General features: G+C 48.4%; 1 protein-coding gene across 5 annotated transcripts in view; it reads left to right on the top strand.

Moving 5' to 3' along the window:
- LOC139052731 (guanidinobutyrase-like) overlaps positions 1–22,935 on the top strand; it is a 95,702-nt gene extending 72,767 nt beyond the window's left edge. For all 5 annotated transcript variants that reach the window (XM_070529789.1, XM_070529783.1, XM_070529796.1 and 2 more), the window contains 6 exons: positions 4,058–4,183; positions 13,755–13,939; positions 16,462–16,662; positions 19,379–19,526; positions 20,556–20,650; positions 22,687–22,935. In XM_070529789.1, the coding sequence (XP_070385890.1) occupies positions 4,058–4,183; positions 13,755–13,939; positions 16,462–16,662; positions 19,379–19,526; positions 20,556–20,650; positions 22,687–22,788 (857 nt within the window). In that variant the 3' untranslated portion in view covers positions 22,789–22,935. The remainder of the gene's footprint in view (positions 1–4,057; positions 4,184–13,754; positions 13,940–16,461; positions 16,663–19,378; positions 19,527–20,555; positions 20,651–22,686) is intronic.
- Positions 22,936–25,583: the final 2,648 nt, after the last annotated feature.

The raw sequence follows: 25,583 nt of genomic DNA on the forward strand, positions 1-25,583 counted from the left end.
ACGTTTTGGAAGGGACGCGCGCGCGTCAGCGCGGCATAATATCGGGGGAAACTACCCCGGAAAAACAAAAAGCGCACGGACGCTCACTGCAGCGAACACTTGTGCTGTGTACCGCGTTAAAACTCTACTGGTAGCTCGACGCCGGTGCGGTGCCGAAAACATGCGTAGCGTAAGACTGCAACTCCACTTAAAAACAGAAAAGAGCCAGAGCTTCGTCCGGACTGCACCGTGAACCACGTAGTTGCCGCCTTGCATTGACGGCTGTCAAATTTATCGACTCTAAGAATGCCGCCTCCTACCGCTCTGTAGTTTACGCGCTTTGTTTGTGCTTGTCTCCCTTTCTATCTCCCCCTTCTACTCTGTTTCTCTTTTTATCCCTCTTAACCCTTCCCCCTGCGCAGGGTAGCCAACCGGAACTACCTCTGGTTAACCTCCCTGCCTTTCTCTGCATTATTTTCTCTCTCTCTCTCTATCGATAAGCCCCTACGTTACACTTGGGCGACACTTCAAAAACACGTTGCTGACGCAGTCTTCTTGAAGCGTCGGCCCACTCTTACAGTCAGGCAGTGCATGCCTGACTTGATGTACTCGTCTAAGGCGTGGTAACACTGGGTCGATGCGAGACCGACAAGACGCTGACACCGACGATTGGCCGACTATTCAGCGCTGTGTCAGTGAGATCATTTGATCGTAATAGGCCGACAACGACGCAACCGACGGGTGCGAGTTGTCATACAGCGCGACGGGCTTTCTTGTCGACGGCACCGACAAAGTCAGCATGCCGACCATGATAGCTTGACCGAACCCTATGCAATCAGCCGTCGAACCGACAACGCGATAGCTGCAGCTCATTCGCTTGTAAATAGAATTATTCGCCCTAAAAATGTGTCGACATGCCTTCGAAGTTGAAATTCACGAGCATCAGTCCTCTCAAGCGGTGCACGTGAAATTTGAGTCAATGTTGATCCAGTTTTGCGAAGGTTGGGTTAGGCCTGACCCCGTCGAGTTCGTGCACCCGCTACCGATTGACCTGAACTTAAAGAATAAGCAGTCAGGACGAAGGAAACCGCTCTTATAGTTCAGTTGTGGCCCTATAGTGATTTGATAACTACTCTTCACTTCGCGCGGCACGTATACAATAAGCGGCAAGCGGCGAAACAGCGCTGCAGTGCCAATATCTTGTACTTTGGTCACCGTTCCCGAACGCTGCCGGTCGCATTCCCGTAGATGGTGGGTCAGTGTGTGTTGGTATGCTGACACATTTCTTAATTCCAGGGAAGCACTGTTTACTTCTGCGTCAAACGGGAAAGAAGAGCCAGTGCATTCGGTACAGCAGCATAAACTCGCTACGTAACCAACGGTGTCAGCGATGGCATCCGCGTTTTCGCGGAAGAACTACATGGCCTATAAGTAGGGGCTTATGCCGAGCACAGTTTTCTCTAATAATACTTTATGGCATGCGCAAACTAAGTATGATGAAGTAAAACAAAAGCGAGAATCAGTAGTAACAGCCCGTAATATATATGCCTGGATCACAGTTGCAGTCGTTTAAGTGACTCGGCCGCTCATATTGACTCTTCTCAGAGAGGAACAACGCGGCTGATATGTGCACATATGTATGTTTTGCTACGTTTTGAGATTATTTCACATCAGCGATGCGCCGTTTCTACAATACCCGAAGCTAACAGCGATCTGAAGCTGTAGATGTAGATGTAAACAAATGCACCTTGGCAAATCCCACATGGAAGGCTGCGCTCGCAGGCTGTTTGAATATGCGAAAGGTTTAGTGAATGTGTAAAAGGAATACAAAAAGCGATGTGCAGTCGTAGACATCAGCGTCAACGAACTCTAAGGCAGCCGCGTCGGCAGACGGAACTCAGCGTGCCTTTATCGGCCGCACCGTTACCACAACAGCGCACTCGGACCTGTTCACCCACTATAGTCGATGGGTGAAGGACATGCTGCACGGAGAAACCATTAATAATTAATCGCGATCCACGAAATGCACAACCAACGCACACTCAACATGGGCGCAGGTACACAAATCAACCGGCGAAATCCCCGGCACCCTTCCAAAACGTTTCCAGTGGCGTGCGTCAGAGGCACAGGAACATGAAAGAGGTGGAAGAGGCGACTGTCCTTCACATGTGATGAGCCCAAACTGGCGCGTTCACGCCGGAGACGGGGTCAGTGTGCTATCCCCCATCCCCTGTTTGTACCCAATGATGTGCGTGTATTCCCGACAAAGCTCCCTTCGAAAGGAAAGGGCAACAAACCTCCGGATTGGTGGGACCTGATGTCATCCGTCTCCTGACGCCAGATTGGGGGAGGCGATTGAACAATGAGCACGCAGGGGATAAAAAGAGCGACGGACGCCTCGAGTAATCGGTTGCCACAACTTCTTCATGAACTTATTTCTCTGTTTGTAAATGTGTAATATAAACTTGTGTGTAAAACCTCCTGGATATCGGACCCAGCCCCACGTTCCCTTATTCCTCCACGATGAAACGATATACCACATCTTCGGACCCCCCAAGTTGCAACAGTGTGGATTAAGTTAATTGTACTGACGCCACATTGCATACAAAGTCCAAGGAGGCGGTGTGGAAACTCCGGCTACCGGTATGAGCTGAACTGAAGATTCAACCCCCCTTCTCATCTTCCTCACGTATAAAATATAATCGAATAGTGGTTTATTCAAGCATCTACAAAAATGACGAGTGGCAACAGGACTAATGGCTTTGCCTGATGAGGCCACGGGCCCCTCAGACGCACTCGTATAGTCAAAATATCGAGGAAGGAAAAAGATAGGAGGGAGCATTCCGCAACGCGATTGAAGCCAAACCTGGTGGCCCAACTGGCCCGCGCTCGCCGAAGTGCGCGGTTGGTTTTAGTGTTCACTATCTCGAGGCAGTGCCACGGCAGGGCAGCTTAACGAGCGCGCACCGAATAAAAACTGTACTAGCATAGCTACTGAGAACCAAACGTCTCAGCAAATCTCAAATCTTGCTCCGTGATCTCCACGCAAGAGGTCACGTGTTGGACCACCAGTGTGGCTTCACGGAGCGTTCGCTTGCCAAGGCTGGCTGCGTGACGTCATGCTCGCTCCTATATTTTTCCTTCCTCCATGGTCAAAATAAACAACACAACATTCACTCATGAATGCGAGGCAGAGCTGCCTCAGAGTTATGAGTACAGTGACAAACAATAACGGCAGAAATTTTAAATATTTAGCAGAATGCGAGGATATGTTAATTTTACATGCAAGACAACAAGAGTGATTCTTTTAGACGCTCAAATACCTTAATTGGTTTCATATCGTTAGACACAACGTATGCAAAAGAAAAACGATCAAGAAATGTTGCTATAGTATGTTCACTTAGTTGAGAGGCGTACTTAGTTCGACTGCGCGGTACGATAAACTGTCTCTCCCTGAAGTTATAGGCACTACAATTCGCATATTTTTGCGTAAATGTGTCGGTGTAACCACGAAATTGAGTGAAAAACAAGCAAAGAAATGTTAAGCTGTATCATAGGCTGAAAAGGAAGCAGCAGCATCTTCGCCCATGTGAACCGTAGTATGGAATTTTCATTTTGTCTAATCAATATATTGCAATAATAAATAATATTTGCAAAAATAATAACAGTAAATAAAAAAACACCTCTTGGATTGTGTCGCCTTTAATGCAAACAGTTTGCATGTCAGTTTGCATGCAATTATATGGCGGTCGCTAATAGTTTTGCATCTTCGCGCAATGGCAACGTAGCTGTGGCTTATACGTTTGTTACAATAGGTTCGTCGGGTTGTGACTGTTTACCAAGTTTGTTCGTTTTCTTGTGTTTGTTTGTTTTCACGGAAAGCGAGCAGTCAACTGTGTGATCTACACTTGCGCTCGCTGCGAGCGGAGTATATGCGGTGTTACCGTACGTACAACTAAGCTCTACTGCACACCGTCAAAGTCGGCAGGGTTACCAGCTTTGCCCGAGTTTCCTGTTTAGCCAGCAGAGAAGCGCGTCGGAGGTCCTTCTCGCAAACGTCGAATTGTGCGCGGCGCAGGTCTGGACGTGGCCGTGTACGGGGTCCCCTTCGACTGCGGCACATCGAACCGCAGCGGGGCCCGGTTCGGTCCCCGCCAGGTGCGCTGCGAGTCGTCGCTCCTCCGGCCGCACAATATGGCCACCCGTGGGTATTTCACGCTGTATTACGCATGTGCAACTGCTGTAGTGCCGCTGCTTTCAATGTGCACACGCGCTTCGAACGCGGCGCTTGCCTGGTCGCCGTCTTTCGACAGCGTCCGCTTATGCCGCACGGTTGCGCGGACGAGGACCCTCCGAGTTGTGGCACGACGAAAGCGCAGTGGTGCACGCGCCTCTTTGGCTCGTACTCTATTCGAACGGCCTTCGGCTCAGTTTGGAATGTATAAATGGTTTTCGAGGACACCCGCGTCATGAATGAACAGCTAATGCGGCTCCGCGGGTGCGTCTAGGAGAGAAAGGGAGCAGGCGGAATCCGATAGGCGAAGACAGAGTCAACAGAAGAGGTCTCGGTTCCTTTTTTTTTTTTTCTTGTGCTTGATTCATTAATTTGGGGATTGGAAAGTTTTACAACAAGCGCATTATGTCGTCGGCTTCTGCACAACGATAAATTTTCAAATCAATCAATCGTGATGATTGGTGAAGTGAAACATTTAATCTATTGAACACTTCGCAGGCAAAGACGAGCTAGTCAGTTGGAATTAAATAATAGTAACAATAATAATAACGACAAAACGATAGTCTATATCATATCCAGACGTATGGACCGTATACCGGGTGCCCCAGTTAACTTGGACCAAGATTTAAAAAAACACAAGAGCTCTAGAGAAATCGCACCGACTACATGGTAGCGGCAGTCGCGTGTACTTACAGCCCGTATTTTTTTCATCACGTATTAATTAATTGCTTTTAATTAGTGAACTTTTAATTATTGCTTGAATTGCAATCATATCACTTCCAATGTGGTCAGGGACCTCAATTAACCTCCGAATAAAGCATTTGTTTCGTGCTGAAGTGTGCCTGGTTGTTTCTTCCAAGAAAAAAAGTAAAACCTGCGAAATACGCGAAATGCGATATAGATGCGTGCTCGCGCGCCGCTACTCAAGCGCCTCCCTGCAACCTTTGAAAGATATACGGCTGCATTCGTTTATCGCCGCACCGTACAAGGCTTCGTCATGTAGGATGGCTCGGGAGGTTTCGGACCTAACTAGCGTGGTGCGATAAGCGTCAGCATCTGCGGACACAAGAATGTTGCGCTCGATCATGAGGCACTCGGGATAGCTTCGCGTGTCATGAAACAAAGCTACAAAAGAAATTCAATCAATGTTAAAAAAACAGTGCGCAAAATACACGAAAAAATAAAAAATAAAGCTGTCGTAAGAACAGTCAAGAGCTACTCAGGAGTTTCACTTAAAAAAAATAAACTAATAGCACGTATGGTGCCTCAGGCCCCAACAAAGAAACATGCAAAGGTGCAAATGATTTAGCCTTTACCCTTTCTGTCTCTTGAACTCGTGAAAAGAGGAAAAACAAAGCAGTTTTTTTTTACCTATTTCTATCTTTGTCGCAAACTTTTTTTTTTTATATTAGGACAATACGTGATAGTTTGACATCATGAAGGTGCGTTAAGCAGTCACGTTTTTCACCAGTTCTGAGCGGTTATTTTCCACTGCCGCTTATAGCACGTGCTCAAAACAGGTCACCGTCTGAAGCAAGACAGTACTTACTTTCCTACACTTGTGCTGTTGCAGCTTTGACTAACGACGTCGGAATTTCGCGGCAGACACTGCTTATTTGGGCCTTTAGGGCGTCCGGTGTGGTAGTTTGGCTGCTGTACACGCGATATTTCACGCAGCCCCACAAGACGTCCAGCGGTGTCATGTCCGACGACCTTGTAGGCCACGGTACAGGTGCGTGTCGGCCAATCCACTGTCCAGGGAGAAAGCTTGCCGAGCCACGCTCGAGACTGACTAATAAAATGCGCAGGGGCAGCATCGTGTTTAAGCTACCCATCTCGCAAAGGGCTTCGTGCGTTCTAAGTATTCTTGTCGGACTCCACAATTCCACATCCGGAATAGCTTGGCTACATTCCTCTTGTCGCCGTGCGCCGTCCCCAGAGCCAGGATCATTTTAGCTTTCTGATCATTCGTGAAGGGCACCCCTGGCTTCTTGTAAGGCAGGTCACTGGCGTAGTACCATAGGTAGTACCGTTGAGATATCCCGTTATTATCTACGCACTGACACGTCAAGCAAAAATTATTGACGTAATCAACAACAGCATATGCTGGCCGCACAGATCCGCCAAAACGCATTAGATAGACATAGCCTGCGCAAGGTTTGTTTCTATTGCCAAAGGGGACAAAATTAACGTGCGCTCCGGGCGCGCCTATCTACAGAACAAGATGAGTACGCAAAATTAAAGTGCGCCTTCACGGTTTCCCCATAGAGAAAGAAATTCTTTCTCTGTGCTTTCCCGGCCTCGAGATCCCCCACGGCTCCGCTGCTCTTTTCAATTCGTCAGCAGCGTATTCTCATGATGCTTGCGACAATCACATAGCGTGAAGCCCTGTATCGAGCTGCTGCCGCTAGGTGAAGCCTTGTATTCCGTGGCTATTCGCTTGGGAGCGCTTGAGTCTTGAGTAGCGGCGCGCCCGATTACGTATCTATTTCGTATTTTGGATGTTCCGCGCGCTTTATTTTTTTCCAGGAAAAACGAACGAAGCAAAGCTGAGCACGAAACACATGCTTGATTAGGAGGTTATTTTAGGTGCCCTGCAACTTTGTAATTGATATGTTTGTGATTGAAGCAGTAAATAAAAAGTTCACTAATTAAACGCAATTAATTAATTAATACTTCGGGATGACAAGAATACTGGCTGTAAGTACACACGACTACGGCTACTATGCAGTCGGTACGATTTCTCTAGACCTGCTGGGTTTCTTTTGTCTTTTTTTAATCTTGGTCCAAGTTAACTGGGACACCCGGTATACCTGTTTTGAATAGACAGAGAGGTTGACATTGTCTGCTGTAAATGCTAGCGCATCTGCCGCAATTATCCGCATGTAGGTCGAGCTTTTTCTTAAGTGTTGTCAGGCACACTGTAGGGAGGAACGAAGACTGGGCGAGGAAGGCAATAGATAATAATGGTATGAAAGAAAACATGTTAACGCGGTAAAAACACGACCCTGCGACCAGCTCACCCCAAATTTTGATGCTTGTGATTTACCTCTCCTGCCTGACCTTGCCGAAGGTTCAACGCAATAGGGGCGCGCTCGCCTCACCGCAGTGACGGGCGTGATCATGATTACGCTCTCGGTCTCTGAGCGAAAATAGAATTAGTCTCTGCACAGACCAAGCCATGTGGCGCATAACTTCGCGTACTGGAAGCTCCGTGTTACACCGAATGCAGGCTAAGATAAAAGTCTGTGCCCTTCTAATTCTCTGCTGTCCTCTCAAGAAAACACTAATAGTGGCCGGTCTGCATTCGATCACTTTTTTTTTTTTGCTGGTGCCACTGTTGTTGACTACTGCTTGTGTTGTGCTGCTGGTGATGATATATACAGATGAAGAAGATCACAATGGATTATGATATGTGGAGATGATGAAGTTGAAAGTCAGACATGTGTTGCGCCCACAGCTACTTTAACTTATTTGGCCAGCATTTGTGGCTGACCGATTCCGAGAAACGCGACAATAATTTGTGACACTGACGTGTTTTCGAGCACTGAGAAAATTTATCAGCTGAGTGACGCGATGCCGTCTGACCTGACCAGCCTCGCATGGAGAATAAAGCCTTCCGACCAACCTGCCTTGTCTGTCTGAGAACATTGAATAATATATATGATTTTATCATAACTGTTCAGCGTCGGTCATCTTCAACGTTCATACGAGAAAAGAAAAGACCTTCCATCGCTTGATTCAGCGACGCACCCCTAAAGTATATATAAGTTCGACAGTGATTAACCATAAAGTGGCAACCACGTGCGGATAGTATCTTCGGCTTATTTCATAAATGCGGATTTTTTGGCGCGGTGTCGAGTGTTGACGTGTCCATATCCCACCACGCGATAATCATGGTGTTAGCAAGGTCGAGAAGTATGTACCGTGGAGTGTACGCATTAATCGGCAATCAGGTGCAAAATATTTCGGTCAAGATGCTAGCACGTAGTATCTATCATGCAGCCTAAAAATGGACCTCGACGCCGGAAGACGCGGTGATGAAGGCGCATCGTTCTGTGTGGTTGCCCCTCGGTCTTTTAAGAATCGTTCACGGATTCGAAGGAAGACGAAGAAGTGGCTCTTGTGTGGAACCCCGTTTTCTACTGCTCTCATTTTGCGAGTATTTTTGCGTATTTTCGGGAGGCGCCGCTTCCGAGACCTTCGGCGATGGAAGCGTATTCAGCTAGACGTCCGGAGGAGAGCGACGTCACAGCGTCGAGCGCTCCGAGGAAGCGCAATCACCTGATGAGCGACACGGGCAGCGAGGACACCTTGATGTACTACTCTGCTTCAGAAGAAGATCTGTCGGATGACGGCGACTACTTGACCGTTGTGAGGAAAAAAGGAAAGAGGAGAATCGTCACTGCCTCCTCGTCTTCAACAAGGACGACGGCGGCAGCAAAGGCCCATGACGCGGCTCATACCATCCTCTTCTTACCCGAGACGCCGACCGACAACCTGAATCGGCTAAACAGGCAAGCCGTATCTGTAACACTAGAGGCTCTTGTTCCAAATGAGATCACGGATATGAGAATTAACACCCGTAAGAACATTCTCGCGGTTGACGTAAAGAACAGAGCAGCATTGGATATCTTGAATACAGTGAAAATGCTGGGCAAGATAAATGTTCGCACCATAATACCACAGGACAGCAATACTATATCAGGTGTGATTTATGATGTCGACGAGTCAATCGACGACAACGATCTGCCTATTTTGGTCAAGCCCGCCACAGCAGATGTGCCTATTATTGAAATCCGTCGCCTAGGAGATTCACGCTGTGTGAGGATAACTTTCAAGGGAGGTAGCTTGCCGTCCCACGTGAAAGTTGGATTTTTCCGTCATCCAGTGCGACCGTTCGTTCCAAGACCACTTCAATGTCGCAATTGTTTGAAGATCGGGCATGTCAGCGGCATATGCAAAAATGCGACCGTGTGCGCAAGATGCTCTGAGCAGCACAGCGCGGATGCTTGCCGTGCGACTCACTTCAAATGTGCCAATTGCTCCGGTCCCCATGAAGCGTCGTCGAAAGACTGCCCGAGACACAAGACAGAGCGGAAAGTCCTAAAACAAATGGTGAGAGACAACTCAACTCACAGAGAGGCCGCCGCCAAAGTACGACGGCGTAGTGTCCACCGTCGCCGTAGACGATCTTCGTCTGGAAATACTGATACCGTCGCAAGACAGACGATACTTCCTGAGGCTGGTGCTCCCAAGGCGCTCACCCACACTACCAACACGGTGTCTGATGACGCAGTGAATACCTCTACTGCAAACGACTGGCCTGCACTTCCGACATTAAGTCCTCCAGCCCAGCAAAGGTCGACGGTGGACTACCGACGAACCAATGAGGGCTCCGATCACGTGCGCAGTCAAGACAAACAAGTTATCGCCTTAATAAAATCTCTAATGAAAGTCATTCGCGTGTTGATAAACGACATGCAGACGCCATCTGCTCGAGGTGCACTACAAGTGCTGGACGGCCTGGATCCGGTTCTTGCGAGCCTCGAGTAGCAAGCACAATGGCTCTACCGCGTCAGCCGTTCTTCAGACAAGTCAAGGAAGCATCTATTATGCAATGGAATGCCCGCGGCCTGAAATCCCGGAGTGATTTTCGCCATTACGTTTTCACCAATCGATTCCCCATCGTTGTCATCTGTGAACCGAAGATAAAGAAACCCGTCCGGATCTCAGGCTACGAACCTCATGTGTCATCGACTTGTACTTACATTAGCAAAGTGACCATCTACATACGGTGTGACCTGACTTATGTTGTTCATCCAGTGCGGCCACATGACACTAATCAGTATGTGTGTTTGACCGTGAAAAAACAAAAACTTGCGTTTACTTTAGTGGGCGCTTACCTTTCTCCATCAAGTCGTTTCGATAGGCAGAGACTGAGTGACATTATAGATACGACACCTGGTCCATGGATTGTTGTTGGGGACTTCAACGCGCATCATTCACTTTGGGGAAGCAACAAGATCAATTCCAAAGGAAGAAACCTCGTGTCCTTTGCTTGCGACCATGAACTTTGTTGTCTAAATGATGGCAGTCCCACGTTTCTGCGCGGACGGACATACAGTAGTTGTTTAGACTTAGCGTTTGTTTCGCGGTGCCTCACTCGCTGCGTCCATTGGTTCGCGGATATAGAAACCCACGGCAGCGACCACATTCCTACCTACCTGAAGATAAAAGGCCTCACCAAATCCGTTCCATCAAATTTTATACGAACAATAGATTGGCCCGTGTTTAAATCACTTATGGAAGACGCATGCCACGAAGGCATTTCATCCACACTAGAATTTGAGATCGCCAAGGCTATGCAGGATGCTATGCGCTCATATCGGCCATTAGAGAAATACACAGAATTTGATTCGGAAATACAGAGCCTCCGTGCAATCCGCCGGCGAGCGGAGCGACGGTACAGACGGACTAAATCTTTATACGACCTTAGAGAGGCCAGACGCATTCAAAAGAAAATTCGGCGTCGCCTTGCTGCACTGCAAAATCAACGCTGGAAATCGTTTTGTGAGTCTCTCGACCCGCGTAAACCTCTGTCGGTTGTCTGGAGAACAATCCGTGGACTTCGCAGTGCTCCTCAACAGCGTCGTCCATTTAAGTCTTTAGCCCTACATCAAGGACGCCGAGAAGTCGAGGTAGCCGAAGATTACTGCGCAAGGATCGCGGGTCCGGCGCTCACGCACTCACCTTGCGCACCTATTCCCATAGTGCCCTCTTGCTCCCGAGATCCTCGTATGGACGCTGCTTTCTCCATCGAAGAACTGGAGGCCGCACTTGCTGGGTGCCGGCGATCTTCGTCACCAGGACACGACGGCATCACATACTCTGCGCTTGCAAACCTTGGTCAGGAGGCCAGAGATGCCCTTCTTGGCCTATACAACTCATCATGGCGTGACGGCCTGGTCCCTACAACGTGGAAATCCAGTCGGCTTGTTCCTCTCCTCAAGGCTGGCAAATCCCCGTTGGAATTGTCATCTTACCGTCCAATAGCACTGGCCAGCTGTGTCGGCAAGGTAATGGAGAGAATGATCCTTACACGGTTAGAATGGTACCTGGAATTTTACGACGTCTATCCTGAGGTAATGGCTGGTTTTCGACGTGGCCGCTCGTCAAGAGATAGCGTTATCGACCTGGTAACATACGTACAACACCAGAAACACCTGAAACGCATCACTGCGGCCTTATTCCTTGATGTTAAAGGTGCGTACGACAATGTAGATCATCATGCAATTCTGGACGCCTTAGAAGCTGTAGGGATTGGTGGACGCACCTTTTGCTGGATATGCAACTATTTGAATGGAAGATCTTTCTTTATTTTGACTGAAGATGGACCAACGCCATCTAGCTATACCAGTCGTGGTGTACCGCAAGGCGGAGTACTCAGCCCTACCCTTTTCAACCTGGTGCTCGTTGGTCTCGCTGATTCGTTACCGCGAACCGTACAACTCTCCGTATATGCAGACGACATTTGCATATGGGCTTCAGGCGTGACACGTGTACAAGTTCGCGCACGACTTCAGAAAGCCTCAACAGTTGTGTCAAGATACCTAAGAAGACAAGGCCTGGAGCTTTCCGCTGAGAAATGTGCACTGGTTGCTTTTACTCGCAAATCGATGGCCCCGTATGCTTTGCGGATTAATGACCAAATTATACAATATAGACGAACGCACCGATTTCTTGGCGTCATCATTGATAGAGACTTGTCTTGGAGCCCTCACATCTCGTACATGGCAAAGCGTTTGGCCGCCATTGTGGACCTTCTTGCGTTTCTGGGCGGCAAGTCCTGGGGCGCAACAGTACCATCAATGTTGCAACTATATAAAGCACTGTTTTTGGGCTTCCTGCGGTACAGCTTACCTGTAATAGGAAATACTTGCACCACGAATATTCGCAAACTACAGAGCGTGCAAGCCCAAGCACTCAGGACTTGTCTCGGTCTTCCCAAAACTACGTCATCGATTGCGACAGTGGCCATAGCCAGAGACGCTCCTTTGACAGTATACATTGATACAGATGTCCTGAGAGCGCACATCCGACACCTGACTCGGATTCCCTCACACCATCTTGCTTGCTTGCCAGCAAAGAGGCCACTTTCAACCTTTGCTAAAACTATTCAAAGACATCAATCGTACTTGCCATCAGGATTTACGCCCGCTGCACGATTGTCAGAGCCATTGTGGTGTCTGCACCGGCCGGAAGTTGAACTGACAATTCCAGGAATCAGAAAGAAAGCTGGAGCGCCATTGCAAGCTTTGAAACAAGCAACTTTGGAGCACATTCACAACGTGCACAGATTCCGCCAACATGTATACACGGACGGTTCAGTAAAACTCAACAGCTCTGCTGCTGCAGTCATATTCCCAGCACAATCTGAGGAAATCAAATTAAGAACTTCATGTGTGACCACATCGACGGGTGCAGAACTCGCGGCGCTCCGTGCTGCACTTGATTTCATTAAGCAGAAGCCACCGCAACAATGGACAGTCTTTAGTGACTCCAAGGCAGCCCTTCAGTGCATACGAAGCCCAATGCGCCACGGACCCAATGAACAACTGGCCTCAGAAATTCGGCACATATATCACCAAAGCTATGACAAGGGACACAACATAATCTTTCAGTGGCTTCCAGGACATTGTAACATCAGCGGGAATGACCACGCCGACGAAGCCGCCCGTTCTGCACATGAAAGTGGTCAACGAGTCTTCATTCCGCTTTCGCGAAAAGACGCTGCGGCTCAGCTGCGATTGATGACCCGTGAGTGTACTTTGCCCCTGTGGGACTCGAATGTTTTCACAATGTGTCGGTTGCGTTCGTTGTCTCCGGACATACGGATGCACCTCCCGCCTGGATTACCCCGACGTGACCAGACTATGCTCTACCGTCTGTGGCTAGGCGTTGCCTTTACAAACGCCTATGCTTTCCTCATAGGAATGGCCAAGAGCCCCACGTGCGACACATGTAACATCGACGAGACGCTCGCACACATTATCTGTGTCTGCCCGCGATACAGTGCTGAGAGACAAGTGATGTGCAGAGTGCTGGACCAGTTGGACAATCGTCCACTTTCAGAACTAAAAGCTTTAGGCCAATGCTCCGAAAGAACATCCGCGTTGAAGGCCTTACTCGCGCTAGTAAGGTTCTTGCGGTCCACGGGGCTTCACGACAGACTCTAAGAATGCCGCCCCCTACCGCTCTGTAGTGTACGCGCTTTGTTCGTGCTTGTCTCCCTTTCTTTCTATCTCCCCCTTCTACTCTGTTTCTCTTTTTATCCCTCTTAACCCTTCCCCCTGCGCAGGGTAGCCAACCGGAACTACCTCTGGTTAACCTCCCTGCCTTTCTCTACATTATTTTCTCTCTCTCTCTCTCTCACGGATTCTAAACAGCCTCGCATACGCGCTTTACGGACGCCGCGAGGGAACCTTCCGCATCATTTGGCGTGCTGTTGAAGAGCTTGGCGAGCCCGTTTCTTTCGCAGGCGCGGCGCCCTATGACAACCTGCAGGTGGCCGACGTGGGTGACGTGCCGGTCACCATGTACGACACGCAGCGCGCCGTGGGCGACATAGAGCGCTTCGTGCGGGGCCTGCTGAGTCACGGCTGCGTGCCCGTGGGCATCGGGGGCGACCACACCACCACCTATCCCGTGCTGAGGGCGATCAAGGTCGGCGCCACTGCATCCTTCGTTTGCCCAAATAGTTGTACATATCACAGTGCACATACGTCCTGACGTCGCCGTTTTATTCCTTGACTCGGTGCCACTCAGATAACACGATGTATACGAGCTTGGAGCTGCAACATCTCAAAAGCGGACAGTGTCTATGACACGGCGCTGACAAAAACATGAATTTGGCAAGCGACACTGGCTCGCTTGTCACCATCTATTTCTCATATTATAGGGTATGTCCACTTGTGTGGCGTCACATATCAAATCGCAAAATCCTTGGGTCGCGTAGGCGGTGCTGCCAAGTGCTACAGACCACTGTCATCCGCGTGTCGCCTTTGTCTCCGTACACTGAAAGCATGCAAAACTAGCTGCTCCTTCCGCTTCAAAATGCGAAAACGCCCGTGTTCAGTGCATGGAGGGCACGTTAAAGATCCCTTAGTGGCCAAAATTAATCCGGAGTCCCCCACTACGGCGTGCCTCATAATCAAATCGCGATTTTGGCACGTAAATGCACAGAGTTCAATTCTGCTAACCTTACTGCGTATAGCTGCCTAATAATTTGCTATCGCAACAAATGTTTCGCCTTTCGGCTGAAACTGCTTTTCTTTTTTTTCACGCAAACGTGAATACATTTTAGCTTGCGCTGTAAGTATTCAGAAAACCATTCCCGAGTTATCTGATCAGTGCTGGTGACAAGAATTAGGGTATGCTTCTCAACATTTTTCTTGTATGACCATACTTTGGCTAATAAATATTCAAATTCAAATTACGCGGTCGGAGCTAGCCCCCGTGGTCGTAGCAGGTCGCAAACAGGCATTTCCCGAACACAAGCTTATTCCCGAACGAAGTTGTTGCACATAGAGTTAACAAGGACAACAGGAGCACGGCCGCAACAGCCCTACAAATCTGCCGCCGTAAAGACTACAATGTAATGGGTAAAAAGAAACATCAGGCTGCTCTATTCGTCGCCTTCAGCTGGTAAGCTTGCTCACTATTAAATGTGCAGCGCAGATAGAATGAATAAATTGAAGTTGCAGTCAAACGCCTTGATAACGAAGTTCTCGGTATCTACAAAATCCTTTGTTATGCAAGTCGCTTCGCTTTAAACGTGGTGCACCTTAACGCTCACAGTAGTACAGGCTAAGCACGCTCGACAGAAAAAAGAGGAAAAAACGTAGCTTTTTGGCATGCAATTAAAGAGAGGCATAGTGAATTAAGTGGGAAATTTGTGCCCACTTTGTATGACAGAAATGGGAATGCAGCCAACCATGGTGCACCTAGGTTCACATCATGCTCCGTGGCGAAACGCAGGAACTATGCAACGTAGAACTGCCAGGTTGTTGAACGCCTTTATTATCGCCTATCTTGCCGTCAAAATTCTTGGTTCGTCTACAGTGTCTTCATCATTGTTGCCTTCCTTGACGTTCGCGTCCTTTTTGCCTTAGATGGCTTTCAAGCCGTCGTCGGTAGACAGTTACGACTACATCATCACGTCATCCTCAACTGCAATGTATTGGTCACATCCGCTGCTGCGTTACAACAAGCATGGCACGAGTTTAGCGATTCCTGGGACAGTGCAGCGTAACAACTTCTGATATCGGCACGCTGGTCAAGTGCGTCGCTAGCGCCGCCGTTAGCACTAGCGCAGAGCGCAGCTCCGTGTCTTCGGTGGTGGGCAGCGCGGCAGCTGCGTGTATACAGCAACAAATCGGCCGTCGGCGTAGGTCGGCAAAATAAACGGAACTCACTCAGACTCACTTACAAAATGTTATTTTGTTTAGGAATCACTCGGTCTCACCAATATTCTACTCAGCCGGGCTCAATCGGACTCAGACTCACCAAAGTTCTGCTTAGCCGGGCTTACTCAGACTCAAATTGCCAAAATTCTTCTCAGTCGGACTCACTCAAACTCAGGCAGGAGGGTCAGTCTTAGTCTGAGTGAGTCTGAATGAGTCGATTCATGAATGAGTTTGCCGACCTAGAACACTAGAACGAATTTGACCGTACAAGAAGAAATTCAGGTACTCCGACGGTCTTAGGTCGGCAAACTCATTCATGAATCGACTCACTCAGACTCAGACAGAAAGGTCAGTCTTAGTCTGAGTGAGTTTGAGTGAGTCGATTCATGAATGAGTTTGCCGACCTAAGACCGTCAGAGCACCTGAATTTCTTCTTGTACGGGCAAATTCGTTCTAGTGTTCGTCGTTGTAGAGGTGTTCACAATACATATGAAAGATAGGAATTTGACCAGGATATGTTCATTCGCTGTACAGGTCATTTCGTGTTAGAGGCGTTCGACTGTATACTTACACTGCCACTGCAGCCTTGGCCAACGTCTTGTGTCGTCTACCCACTCACTGCTCAACGTGGTGACCGAAGTAGTGGCTGTCTGAGCCGTGCCTGCGGCTGTCGTGGCCATTGTAAACAAGCGAGCAAACGCTGATCAAACGGCGTTCAATGTCGGGCGCGATCACGTGAGCAAATATGGCGACGCCCATGGGTATACGGTGCTGCTGCAGGAGAAGCACGGTCCCGTGGGGCTGCTGCACCTGGACGCGCATGCGGACGTGAACCCGACCATGATGCACTGTGAGGTGGCGCACGGCACGCCTTTCTACCGGGCCGTCCAGGAGGGCCTGCTGGACACACGCCGCGTCGTACAGATCGGCCTGCGCGGCTCCGTCTACGGGCCCAACGAGGAGCGATGGAGCCTGCAGCACGTGCGTATACACACACCGCTCGTGACGGCCTGCTGGCCACTTGCGAGCGACTGGGCAGGCGCGGACAAAACTGGAGATATCAGTTTCACTCGGCTGTACTGCCGATTTCCCGATAAATCCTGTTGATTCCTTCAGTGACGCACTCAGCAGTGTGACATCGGAAGCTATTGTTAGGCAGACAAGGCACAGCTTTTCGCAGGAGCCCTGTGACGAGGCAAATATGTGGAGGGCTGATATAGCGATGTTCCAGCTATGTTCCAGATAGGGTTCCGTTCAACGGGCGCGGCGTCAACCGCATGTGAAAACCGATCTGATTTTCCATCGCGTACAGTCCAAGGTATAAGTAAACTGGTAGCGAAGCTTCCGTAGAAGCCCACATGTCTAGAAAGTGGTGGCGTGTTGCAACCGTCACCGCCCTCTGTTGTGGTGACTACTTCTGTCAAAAAGAAAAAGAAAAAAATTGTGCTGACCGATCCCACGCGCTGTGGGAATCGACGTTATTCGAAGCACTTTGCAGGTACCTGGCTATCCAGCACCGTTTGGGGTTTCGAAAACCGTTACCAGATGAACTAACGTGCTTGGGCATGCGCTAACACTACACTAAGAAAACAGTAAGAAAGTAAGTGCAACGATAGATATAAGATATAAACACTAAACAACCAAAATTTAGATGAACAGTGATAGTGACCACTTTTAAGGTAACACGCGACACGGTGAAAATTTGCCGAACCAAATGATCCCGCACTACACGTCCTTTGAACGCATATACTATACATTACTCGTGAGGGCTAGCTAACTCTAAGCCGAGTTGGACATTTTGTGCGTCCTGGTCTTGGGAAAGCTAATGTATAACAGCACTTGTCCAAGTCTTCGTAACGTCAACGCTGGCTGCGAATTGTAATACCGATGTAGATGCATACATAATACTTTGGCGTCTGGTTGCAACCCATTCAAACATTTAAGGATATAATACGAGCCCCCGGAGAGCAAAAGCAATATTCAGCTCCATAGCGACGAGTCATATTTTAAAATGTGAGTTCTTTTGGCGTCTCTTGAAGCCCTATGGTTTGCCTGACTACAGCTTCACAAATTAGTACATTTCTGGCTTTTAGTAGCGAATCTCCTTTCAAGTTGGAAGCAGTGTCGCCATATTTTCTTACCAGGATGCCGCCAATACAACATTCAAATGCCGCTATAATCCACTAAGGATTCTAGTGAATGGGTTAAAAATTTGCTTTGAAGAATATTACCTAAAGAGAAAATCGAGTATGGTAAACAAGCATTTTTAATACCAGAAAGCATCAATTATTAATCTGACATCGCTGTATATATGCTGTAAAAACCGAAAGAAACTTGTCCAATATGTCTACGGCAAAGGATTTTTTTTTTACCTTTTAAAAATTGATCTTTACAATATAAAATGAGCTGTAAAAGATATGCGAGTAGTCACTTTATCGCAGCGTCTATTATTAATTATGGCTGTGTTCCAATACTCTCCGTAGACGGCAAAGTAGACGGCTAAGTGGACAGCGGCCATCTTAAGTTTCATTCCAATTCTCACGAAGACGTCAAAGTAGACAGCTTCGAGAAAGACAGCATTGAAGTCAAAAACGATGCAGGCTACCTTGCTGTCCAAACAATATGGCGGCTGAGCAGGACCTTTGGAAACTCGACGAGAAGGTCATCTGTCCACAAGAGAATGGACACGCTTTCCTATGCACTTGATGTAAGTCACATTGTGTTATTCATAGGTTCGCAGGCGCAAAGATTTAAAACACCGATAAAACGTGTGCTTTTCTCAACTTTTCCTTTGTCGTCGCGTGGTGGCGTCACGTCGCAGAAGCGTCTTCCAGACGGCTCGAAACGCGTTCCATTGAAGCTGTTTCTGGCTGTCTCCTTAGCTGTCTACGTAGACTACCTCCGATGCTGACCAGACTTGGAATGGCAACAGTATTACAAATCACTGTTGCTATTCCGCTCAAACAAGGTTCAAAGTACGCTAGAAATCACTAAACATCCTTGTGAACTCGCAGTAAATGAGCGAAAAAAAATTTCATGCAACAGCGGCTGAAAAATCTGGTATATCAACTAAAAGCGTATTTTATTCCGCTAAATATTATGGCAGCAGAAAGTCCACTAATATTGAAACACTGTTCGGCAATACATTAGGCTGTTACACAAATGAGTAGACGTAGCATCCGGGCCGTTCGAATGTTCACGCAGCTGGCGTTTTTCTTTTTTTTTTTAATGTGCCGCAAGAAACAATGTTGTTTTTTGTTCAGAAATTGCACCACGTAATTCACAAATGACTTCTGACCTATGGTCAAAGATGCCGAAATACTAGAGCCTGTTAAATATAGAAGCGAACGAGCCTGTCATGAGCGCTTCTCCTCTCTTGCTATCAGATGTACCAATGTGAAATGATCGCGGATTCCTTCATTTAGAATCGTAAGAGTCTCTGCACTTGGGTGGCCCGTCAGTGGAGGTCGAGCCCGAAGGAAAGGTAGCCCTACAGAGAGAGTACAGGTGAGGACTAACCCTTGGACCTAAAAGCGAGAACAGTGCTTCCGTTTGCGGACGGTGCGGTCGAAGGGGCGCGCCATATAATCGTGCAGGGTAGCGATTCTGCGCCGCAGCGTGGCGGCCGTTCTCGTTTGGGGAGGCCGCTCGCTGGCCGCCATTACTCCACATGCGGCGCCGGCTTGCTCGCGTGCAGGGCTTCCACATCATCCAGGCGCAGGAATGCTGGTTCAAATCTATGGTGCCCATCATGGAGACCAAGGTGCTGCCCGTGCTGGGCTCCGGCCCCGTCTATATATCTTTCGACATCGATTGTCTGGACCCCGCATTCGCCCCAGGCACTGGTGAGAGGCGCCAGGAATTAAGCACGCGCGCACCATTCCCCCGGCAGCCCGCCCCACTTTATTGCTTTTTCGACATTCGAGTGGCTCGCGCGCTTTTAACGCGCATTACTTCATGAATGCCTCCGGGCTCCCGTCCTCCCGGTGCCCTTGCCTTTCTTTTCTTCTTTCTTTCTTTCTTCCTTTCTTTCTTTCTTTCTTCCTTTTTCTGCTGCCGCTGGCCCTATATGTTCCTTGTGAATTTGCACCCCCCCCCCCCCTCCCGTGCTGCGGCCCATCAATATATGGGCCAAAAGGACGATGAAAAGAAAGTCGCACGGAAGCCCGGAAGCGGCTTGGCGAAATGCGATGACGAGAACGACGACGATATGGGCTTGTAGGAGGGTCCGCGAAAGGGAGCTGAGGCGTTCCCTAATATCGGCCCCAAGATGTCAGCTGCCGTGGCGACTTCATACAGCAGATTCTGCGTTAAATTCGTGTCCAGTTGCCTCTCTTACTTAATTTTTTTTTCTTTGCCGAATCATTGAACAGTGTTCTTCGCATGCATATATGTATACGCGTATAAGCATGTACTTTAGGTCTACTTTTTAGCGTCCCTTTCTCAATAGGCCTTGACTGAAACTTAAGGTGGTGCTGTGCTTGTAGTTAATAAGGTTTTATGCCACTAAGCTGTGGAGAAAGTAAACATTTTATTGCAGACCAGGAACTGCGTCCCTGCCTGCAGCGCCATGCGCGGGTTTGGCCTCACTGCGCATGCACAGGCGCCTCAGAGCCTGCCGAGCGCCTGCCTGTGCAGTGCAATCGGTCATAAGCGACTCTGCAACAATTTCATACGCTTCGTTTTTGGAAAGAGCATGCTAAAGTTGGCCAAATAGTGCTCGAAATTCGGAAGCATTAAAATTAATTCTTTTAAAATTTTGGCACGTCCGTGTGAGCGTGGTGTTGAGGGTTTTACGCCTACGTGATGAGGACAGCGTTGCTTCACCTGCAGTAAGCGCTCAGCGTGCTATGCGGTACTGCGTTCTCTTTCAGGTACTCCAGAAATTGGTGGTTTGACAAGCGCACAGGCGCTCGAGGTCATACGCAGCTGCAAGGGGCTCAACATCGTCGGTGCTGACTTGGTTGAGGTAAACAGCGGTCGCGGCACCATCGATCACAACGCCATCTTTATGAAAGGAGAATAATGCATTTCCTCAAGAACAGTATATTTGGCTTGTTGGTTTCCCATCCTGGTGTTAACAGCGCAAAACATAGAAGGGACACGAGACGAAAAGACGATACCACAAGCGCTGCACGACCTCTCACAGCGCTTGTGGTGTCGTCTTCTCCAAGTATGATCAGCATGGGAGCTAGCTTGAGCACCTGTCGACAACTTGACTCAGTCAACTTCCGAGGGTCAGTCAATCAATGAAGCCCTTAAGGGATGCGCAGAAGTCTTGCTTAGCGCCCGATTCGCTGTAACAATGAAAAAATACGTAGCCGAAGCGGCGGGCTAACACGCGAAACAACTTCGGAACAGATTGATGTGAATCCTGGCACACGGTGCTGTCGGAACTAAGCGGGCAGCAGAGTTCTTCCCCTGCTCTTTTCACCAACACACTATAACATCAGTGTGTGCCGCCAACACCATGCTACAGTGATTCTTGCTGGCTGTATAACCACGTGCCGATCGCGCCACCTATCACAGGCCAGGCTTGCATGTTCCGTACTAGATAGGCAGAGACGCGAACAGCGAATTTGCAAAGACATTATCGAATTCAAGAACGATGCAGACTATGTGCTACCTAGCTGTTCGAACGAAATGCCGGCGGCCAACCTGGAAGTTCGACGAGAAGTTCGCCAGCATCAAGCTGTTAAATGTGATTTTAAGGGCATGAAGAATGCACAGCTTTGACAAAACGCGATTAAATATGCGCGCACGGCTAGGCACAAAATGCATCATAGTGAATGCTCACCGTTCTGGTCACTTGCGACAGACCAGTCAGTGGAACTTCATTTGAAGAATACATTAAGTTAAGAAGTTTGTTTTGGCTTCCTTGGAAAAAGCAAACCAAAATGGCGCATACCCACTATAGGTGTATACGGTTTATGGGGGTACTTAGGGTACGTGAGGGTACACCTAATGCGGGACCAATAATCTAATGGATTTGGAAAATTTGATTGACTCCTGTCTAGTAAGCAATGGAAACATTAGGGGGAAAATCAATGGAAAGGGAAACTAACACATAGCATTACGAATTAAGCACCAAAACCGCCTAGAAATTATAGAACTTCCTGAACAGCTGAGAAAACATATCACAGTGTCAACTGGAGAAGCCTGTTGGACCCAGCGACACTGTCTTGGACACAGCAAATTACATGCATTTCCGCCCACTCCGGATATCGGTCATATATCACGTGGAAAAAAAGTAACATTTCATAAATCTACCAAAATCTGTTTGCACAATAAAGACCAAAATTAATACGCCGGTTATGCAAAGAAGAATAATTTCGAAGGCGCTGAAGCATATAAATAGGTATAGGTACAATGACTGGAATGACACATTTCGCAAATATGCGAAATTGAAGCCAAGCGCTATATGAAGTCATTTCTGTTTAGCAGAAATCCAAAGACGATGATCACTTTCGAGATATCCATACTTAAAATGTGCTAAGAAATACAGTGTCGTTCCCGTCAATATTTTCCCAAAGGCGTCTGTCAAGCAGTTCGGGACGATCTTAAACGTGAATGCATTTCTGGCAGATTCGGGGGAACGATATCTCGAAAGTAGCACTATCTTTAACATGCCTGTTAAGCAGACATGGCTTCACTACTGCTCGGATTGTCCACACGTCAACACGTGATCGAAAGCCAATAATTAAAAAGTTAATTGGTGAATATTATAAGTTTCTAACCTTACATTGAGATTTCTCACGCATGTAATGTCCGCCTATTCTAAATATCCACGTAAAAAGGCGGAACGGCGCCGTCTGTCACATTCGACTTTTGGAAAGTCTGTTCGAAAAGCAGGTGGTTTATACGTTGCCACCTGTCATAAAAACGGTTTTCAATTCATATGATTACGTAATCGGTCCCTTGCAGCGCTTTGGAAGCGATACGTTAAAGGGGCCTTTAATCAAACGCCACCTAAATGCATCCCTTGTGCGCGCGCACCATTTGCAGGTTTCACCACCATACGACACAAGCGGCAACACTGCACTGACGGCCGCAAACCTGCTCTTCGAGATGATATGCGTCTTACCAGGAGTGAAGTGCCTGGACTAGGAGCCAATGAAGAAGAAAAAGAAAAGTTGTGCCATTGCACAGCGTACATTGGCCATTGTGTATGTGCTGGGTGCAGCATAAGTGACACGATCGATACTCCAGACGTTATTGTTAGTCAATAAATTACGCGCACACAACGACCGCTTATTTCACCAATCTCTTGTGCTTACACAATCCGCCTTTATGATTTCTACAATAAGGAAATCTTACTCTATACAATCGAGAGCCCAATGAAAGACAGACTGCTGTGTAACGTACACAGGAAGTTCCTCGGACGTCCTCGTTCCTGGACCTGACAGCGTTAACCTAAAATCACCAGAAATATTGAATACGTTTACCATGGTCACGTCTTTAGCGCAGCGACATACACTGACAAAAAGAATGCGGCAGAACCCATCTCACGATGACTGTCGACGGAAATGGGATTAGCATTAAAGCAGTGTAGTGACACCGTATTGCTGAAGTCACGTTTATTTAAAATTTATAGTGGTCATGCATTCTGGGAAGTTGCTTCGGCGGCACGTGACGCACACTGCCTCCAGAATCGGCTCGCTTTGCTATGGCACTCACTTTGCCAAGGTCGCTCGTGAACATGACGACGATGCAGTGATGATGACGGAACGACGTCGCTGGAACGACAGCGATGGGTGTGACGACGACGGCACGATGACAGTGACGTGACGATTCTGGAATTATAATAGTCTAACGACGGCAGTGTGACATCGACAGCTTGAGGACAATGGGACGACAACAAGTGTATGACGGCATGACGACAACCGGATGACGAAACTGGAATGGCGACGATGTCTTGATCACGACATTATGACGTCGGCGCTATTACAACGGATGCACGACGGCGACTGTCTGACGACGATGACATGACAAGGGCGGAAAACCACGATTGGACGACGAAAACATGATTATGATAAAATGACGAAGAAGGAACGACGACGGCAGTGGGATTGCGTTTCTGAAATGATGACGGTGGTAAAATGATAGCATGACGATGACGTCATAGCATGACAACGGCTTTGTGATGGCGATAGAATGACCACGATAGCATCCCAACGAAGGTATGACAACGAATGCACGAATGCTGCATGACGAAGATGGTGTGACGGCGACGGCATGACGAGAGTCGGATGACAAACCTGAGTTGACGACAACGCAAAGACCGCGACGGCTTCACGACCACATACCCAGCGGTCTAAGCTATCGGACAATTTGGGCCATTGGATCGACGTAGAAGGTGTGACGACGACTGCATGACGAGGGCCCGGTGACGAAGCTTTAATGACGGCGGTGGAACGAGCGCCACGGCACCACGTATACGAGCACACACTTAGTGGCCCAAGCTGGTAGACAACTTAGGCCACGTATGCAGGGTGTTTCATGTAAGTCTGGCCAAACATAAAAAATACACGCGTGAGTTACGAGAATGCAACCAACTTGGTATCGTTCGCTGTCCTCTTGAACAACTCAAAGTATGTTTTGCTAAGAGCTTAGGTAATTAATCAACAATTATTAGTTAACGAATTCTGAAGCATTGATTTAAACACAGAATCTTTCGTGTAAAAATTGTAGATCTTATTGAGAAGTGAGTGAATAAACTATATTTCGGAGACCAGGCTGTTTATTCCCGAAGATGGGAGGCCACCCTGTTCCAGGTAGCCGTGTCCCTGTGCTGATAGCCTGGGCCTGTTCACCAGCCGAAGCTGTTTCTCAGCTTTTGGGCTTGTCAGCTGTGCCTCTCACTGGTCTTCTGTTGCTGCTTGGGTAGGCGCTGTCCGCGGGTTCTTTTTTCATTCCCAGACCATGTAGTAAAGGGTGTCTGGTGTATTGCAGAATTGGCAGTCTCTTGTAAATGTTGAGGGGTACAATGCGTGCAATGCGTACAATTGCCCATCTGAAGTCGGTGTAGTATGAGGGCTTCTCTGTTAAGCTTGTTGTGTGGCGGTGGATATTCCCTCCTGTTCTTTTTGTAATGTTCTAGAGTGTTGCAGTATATTTTAATCCTTTCGTCTGATGGCAGACGCCGGGCAACCTATTGAGAAATATCCAAATAATTTCTTTCTGTGCTGATTGAGAAATACCCAAATAATTTCTTTCCGTGCTGATAGCTGCTGTGGTTTCAATTTTTTCAGGATTGCAAACAAAGCGCGTGATATTTGAAACGATACCACGTGACTATGTGCGACTTTAGTGCCCTCAAACACTCTAGCAACAAAGCATTAACTCGGCACGCAGAAACCGTAGGCATGAATAGGCCGCAAGGTGAAGCATCGATTGCGATAGCACATCAGTGGACAGCTATGCGAAGTTAGGATATTAATTCTGTCGGCCGTATAAACCTGAAAACATAGGCATACTAACTAAATTAACAAGCGTGGTGTCACGCGCGCACAAGCCAGCATGATCTCACTCGATGATCTCACGCTGCAGTGAAGAAATGCGGCAGCATTAGCGAGCGAATTGACCTTCGTGCAGCCGCTCGGCATCAACCCGAAGTACGCCGCGAAAACAAAGAGCCTCGCGGACTATGTACGCGCTGCAGATTGCTTTCAAGATGCAGCGGCACGGCGGGTTGCTCGCGGCCGCCCGGGCCGCCCGGGCCACCCGGAGTGGAATGAGCCCCCCTCCCTACACTCCCTCCGAAGCCTTGCGCGCGACGCAAGGCGGCGCGCTTCCTCCCAGCTTTCCGCCGTTGCGTGCGCGAGATTGAGCCGCGATCGCCAGCTCACCCTCGCACGCTTTCACTCGCACATACAGCGTCCGGCGCACGGTGACGATTTTAT

The sequence above is a fragment of the Dermacentor albipictus genome, chromosome 1 (genome assembly GCF_038994185.2).
Source record: "Dermacentor albipictus isolate Rhodes 1998 colony chromosome 1, USDA_Dalb.pri_finalv2, whole genome shotgun sequence".
NCBI lineage: Eukaryota > Metazoa > Arthropoda > Arachnida > Ixodida > Ixodidae > Dermacentor > Dermacentor albipictus.